Source organism: Myotis myotis, unplaced genomic scaffold (assembly GCF_014108235.1).
Source record: "Myotis myotis isolate mMyoMyo1 unplaced genomic scaffold, mMyoMyo1.p scaffold_m19_p_4, whole genome shotgun sequence".
In the NCBI taxonomy this organism is placed as follows: domain Eukaryota; kingdom Metazoa; phylum Chordata; class Mammalia; order Chiroptera; family Vespertilionidae; genus Myotis; species Myotis myotis.
Window position 1 is genome coordinate 107,409,280 of NW_023416346.1, and position 5,483 is coordinate 107,414,762.

The 5,483-nt window shown below is 40.6% G+C and overlaps 1 protein-coding gene across 1 annotated transcript; it reads left to right on the plus strand.

The window, feature by feature from the left end:
• Positions 1 to 256: 256 nt before the first annotated feature.
• LOC118653566 (putative protein FAM47D) lies at positions 257 to 5,235 on the plus strand. Its single transcript, XM_036304210.1, has 3 exons — positions 257 to 280; positions 3,784 to 4,852; positions 4,991 to 5,235. Exons 1-3 carry the CDS (start codon positions 257 to 259, stop codon positions 5,233 to 5,235), a joined length of 1,338 nt encoding a protein of 445 aa, XP_036160103.1.
• Positions 5,236 to 5,483: the final 248 nt, after the last annotated feature.

A 5,483-nucleotide genomic window follows, 5' to 3' on the forward strand; every position in this document is an offset into this window, starting at 1 on the left:
GTTGGGCTATGTAATGCTCTTAATGAGCGATACACCAACATGAAAAGAGAGCTTGAAGCAATACATAAGAATCAATTGAAAATGAGAAATGACATAGCTGAAATAAAGAACACCCTGGAAGGATTCAACAGTAGACTAGAAGAAGTTGAGGACTGAATCAGTGAATTATAAGACAAGGCAGAAAAAACACTCATTCAGAGCAGCAAAATGGAGGGGGGGGGAGCAGGAGGAGAGTCTAAGGGAATTCTGAGACAACATGAAATGTAACAATATCCACATTGTAAGGTACCATTAAGAGCAGAATCTGAGACTGGAAAAGAGAACCTGTTAGAAGAAATAAGGGCAAAAAATTACCCTAATCTGGTGAAGGAAAAAGTCACTCAAGTTCAAGAAACACAGAGAGTCACAATCAAATTGAACACCAAAAGACCCACACCTAGGCACATATTAATTAAAATGGCAAACATTAAAGGCTGTAAGAGAGAGATAGAAAGTTACCTACAAGGGAGCTTCCATTAGACTGTCAGCTGACTTCTCAATAGAAATAATTCAGGCCAGAAGGGAATGGCATGAAGTTTACATGGTAATGAAAACTAAGGGAATAAACACAAGAAGATTCTATCCAGCAAGGCTATCTTTCAAAAATCTAAGGTGACATAAAGAGCTTTTCAGATAAAAAAGGCTGGAAGAGGTTATTACCACCAAACCAAAACTACAAGAAATGCTAAAGGGACTGTTGCAAGAAGAAGTAATAGAAAGAGATGTACAGGGATATAAATTATAAGAATGGCAATAAATAAGTACCTATCAATAATAAACTAGAATGAATATGGCTTAAATGCTCCAACCAAAAGACATAGGGTAGCTGAGTGGATAAGAAAACCTGACCCATATATATGCTGTCTACAAGAGTCCCAACTTAGAACTAAGGACTTACACATAATAAAATTCCCATCAATTCTTTGCTAGTAAAAATAAGTTTTGCCATTTTAAAGATTTTCTTCAGACTTCACCCTTGAAGTACATTCTTTCTGAGTAAGTGTTAAGTGAGACAGGTTAAGATTGCAAAACAATGAAATAAAATTAAATATATTAACACAGCTAAGATGATTTAAGATTGCTGTAGGAGTTAAAATATGAAGCAGAGGAATAAAAAATCAGCGATCATGATTCAATGGGAACTCAGTCTATTCTAGCAATCATTGCCTGTAAATTATCATTATCATTATCATTATCATTACTATTATTAACATTTTTATTTCTTGCAGTATTAAGCACAGGGAGAATACCACCATTATAGATCAAGAAAAAAAAGTGATATTTTCATATAAAAAAAGACAATTAGCCTAAAGTTAATGCCCCAGTATAGGAAAACAGCTGATATTCAAACACCTTTAAAAGTACACTATTGTCCCCTTTGTCATATGACATATACTTTTTCCAAAGAGGAAAGATAGATGTACAACAGAAATTACATATACCCATTATTAAAATTATCAAGTGAAATGTAATGAATGAGCATCAGGTGTTCCAAGTAATGTTTCCAGAGCTCTCTTCACTCTTAAATACAAGAGATTACATTAATCTATGCAAATCAGCGTCTTCCAAGGATCCATCCTAACCTGGCTATGGCAGTTAACATCAGAAATTATGGCTATTGAAAACAGGCCTGCTGTAGTTTTTTAGCATCTCCCAAAACAAATATTCCTAAAGACTTATAATTGAGGTAGAATGCTAATCATTCTCAATTGTCCCATTTTTTTGCTTCTTAAAGTAATAGAGAGCATGTGAAGGTTATGACTCACAGGTAGTTATTACCATCACTTTGATCACTTATACGAACACACAATAAAAACATTTCTAATACCTAGTAATGTAGCAAAATTTTTCAACATCAGATTATTCCACTAACTCCCCTATTAGTTTTCATCTTTAGTTTTGTTTTTTTAAAAATAAAATGACATTGTTTCTGGATATATTTTATTCATCAGTATATTTTGTTCATTAGATTTCACCAATGAGTGAAATCATGTGAAGAATTATATCTAATCTCTAATATGTGTATTAAAGTATTATTGGCTATGACCAAAAAAGAAAAAAGAGCCATGCTGCATCACCTAATGTTATATGCTCTTGAGTTTGGTATGTATTTCATGGATTGTAAAGTAGATGAGTATCCTGAGTATTAGGGGAAAAAAATAGATTGGTAAGGATTGTAAGAGAGGCATTTGTTTCAATAATGCGGGTGTGATCTACAATTTCTAATCATGGAGAACAGCAAGAATTTAAGGTATTCGATGGCTTAGAAGACTTCCGTGACCCTCAAAAGGCAGACTCACTGATTGATGGAGAAAAAACAAAAACTGTAAAGTATATATCCTGTTCTGGCCAAAGTAGAGTAACAGGGATCAGATATATGCCCTGGAACATCTGAAAAGAAAGGGAAGAAAATAAGATACAATTTTGAAAGACACTGGACATCAGGAAGCAGAGACTGACCCCTCACAGATAGGAAATAAATGAGGTGAGGCCTATGATTGCTTCAAATTCTTTGAGTTTCTAGGCCAAAGCTCAGAGAGGCAGAACCCAGGCAAAGAACAGCAGTCTCGCTACTAGTTTATAGAGGAGTTGGAGCTAAGACACCGTAGAGAACAAGGTGGGTAGAGTTCTCAAGGCAGACAACCAGAGAGGAAAATGAGAGAAAGAGAGGGAACTCCAGAATCTTGCACCCCACAGGAATGATTCAGCTGATTACTGATCAGCTCGTGTGTGAATACATTATTAGAAGCCGGGAAAGAAACCACTGGAAAGGATTCTTGATAACTGATACACAGGGCCTGCAATAGCGACCTTTACTGTCAGCTAGACTAGAAAACCTCTAGATGCACAGGCATTGAATAATTTATGTGGAAGGGTCTTGCTGCAGGAGTGAGGAACAGTTAACCATACAACATGGTATAACGTTATTTAGCCATGTACTATCACAGGGAACTGCTGGGTTTATTTCAATTAAATCTTAAAATGGACCCCAAAGAATCAAACTGTTTCCAAGCAACATAACAGTATGCAAAAAAGGCAAATACTATTTGTAAAAAGAAAATCAATGGTGAACAACACATGGGTTTTAAATAAAAATAGGATCAGTAGTAGGAACACTGATCTATCCTTTGCCCTTGGGCTTTAATATGGCACTGTTTTCCTGAATATTGTTGAAAATGTTAACATAAAAGATAACTGATCTTCATTTCTGAGGGGTTTTTTTGGGTGCCACCTTAAGTTGTACACCCAATGCCTCACTCACCTCACCCATATTTGGGCAAATATGAAAACCTGAGGGCTGTGAGTCATAAGAAAAAACACGCCTCTCAGAAGCCCCCGCCTATCAATTGCTACCTATTGCTCTCCTATTTAACCAGGAGAAATGAAAGTACTTGTATGAAGATGTGAACACGTGAAATATTCGTGGCCCCTTGATTTCCAAACAGCCTCAAACAGGAATTAATCCAAAAGTCCATCAAAAGACGAATGGGCAGCTGACCTATGGTGTGCCACAAGCAAGAATGCAACCTTGCCAGCAATCCCGGTCCAATGCAGGCTGAGCAGGGGCGCGTGCTGACCCCCATCGGGAAAGAATAAGAATGAGTCAGCACCTGGCAATGGTCTCCTAGCAACGAGGCCGCTGGGACAACAAACCCCTGAGGCCCCTGGGCACCCTGGTTGAAGGGCGCCATGGCATGCCAGCAGTAGCCCTTACCTGAGCCCCACAAGGGGTGGCTGTTAAAGTCGGACCTGAGGAAGAAGGCGCTCATAGAGTCGGGGCTGATCAAGCGGTGGCAGTCAGGTTCAAAGCTGGACAAGAAGCCAGAGCCCAGCAAGAAGTGGCTGCTAGGGCCGGGGCCGCTGGTGCCCTTGCCCCTGGGCATGAAATGTAAGCCCTGGTTCAAGGACAGGGACAGGTTGCCTTCCCGCTATCTCTCCAGGCAGAACAACAAGCTTGGGAAGTGCCTGCGGTGGGTATTTGTGAAGGAGGGAGTGGACGACTTCAGAACGGGCTGTCCATCTCTTGAAGATGTGATCACTCATGGCCCTCAGGAGGGCATTCTCCCCATGATTGCTCATAGAATTCCCCGCCCTCCGCCCAAAAAGATTCACAGGCAGCCGCCCAAGGGAGTGGACCTGTGTTCCAAGCTCTCGCCAGCCCAGGGAGCACGGAAGGCCATTGTAGAGAACATTGAAGCCAGCCTGAACCAGCATCCCTTGGTGAACTGCCCAAATCTGGAGGAAGCTCTCCCTCCAGACCTCCTGCTCAGGGTCCTGGAAGTGCTAGATCTTGACAGGAAGCTGGAGGACTCGTGGGCGTATTGTGAGGGCACCAAGGAAAGAAAGAAGACCCCCACACACCTGTGTGAAGAACATCCTGAGGAGGTCAACCTGGAGCCTCCCCAGGCAGTCTACCTGGAATATCCCTGGAAGCTCAACCTGGAACATCCTGAGGAGGTCAACCTGGAACCTGAAGACCAAGCCCACGTGGAAACGGCCAAGGAGAGTCTCCAGTCATATTTATTCAGTTTGTTTCCTGAGGAAGAGACAAATGCACCATGCACAATGGATATCCCCAAAGATCCTGTGTTCCAAAAAGCAAGAATAGTTCGTGAATTCTGCAGATGGATCGATGATAATTTTGGAGACATAGGCATTGATGAAGAGGACATCATAAAGTTTGAAATTGACTTAGAGGTCCCACTCACCCATAATACAGTCAAAATAAAGAAAATAAGCCAGCTTCCTTTGAATATAAGGCCCTGCAAACAGCTAGATGACATACAGCAGAGAAAATTCTCCCTGCAGGAAGGTAACTGGGAAAGAAAACTCTGAAAACCAGAAGACCCTTATAAACCCAAACATGAGAAGATAAGGTATGGAGCATGGTACCTGGACCCCAAAACCTGGAAAAAGCTAGTCAATGACCAGCCTTTGCCCGACCCTAAAGTCGTCCCTGACAAGGAATATTGGACCTATGGAAAGCATCTTGAACCAGACATTATCGATGAACTTTATGGACCAATTGCCTTCAAAGATTTCATTGTTAGCAAGGGCTACAAGATGCCAGGTGTGATTGAGAAGATGTTTATGAGGAAGGGATGGAACTATGAGTCTGTGAAGACTCCTATACACCGAGTAATGAAACTCCTCTCCAAACCCAAAGAGGAGGATTCAGGGGACGAAGAGGATTAGACAATTTTCTATTTACTACTCACTTGGCTAGTGTGTCTCTCTCATTTTATCCTCAGTCAGAATTCACCATGAGTGCCTCACTGTGTATGGACAATTTGATTCTACAACATCTGTACATTTAACACCTAGTGCTAATAAAAATTTGTAAATGACCTTCTGCTTGGGTTCATCAATGTGTTATGTATTTTACCAACTATGAAGTCAATATTTACATATACTCCTCTTTGTTTTTATTGAATTAGGAGTAT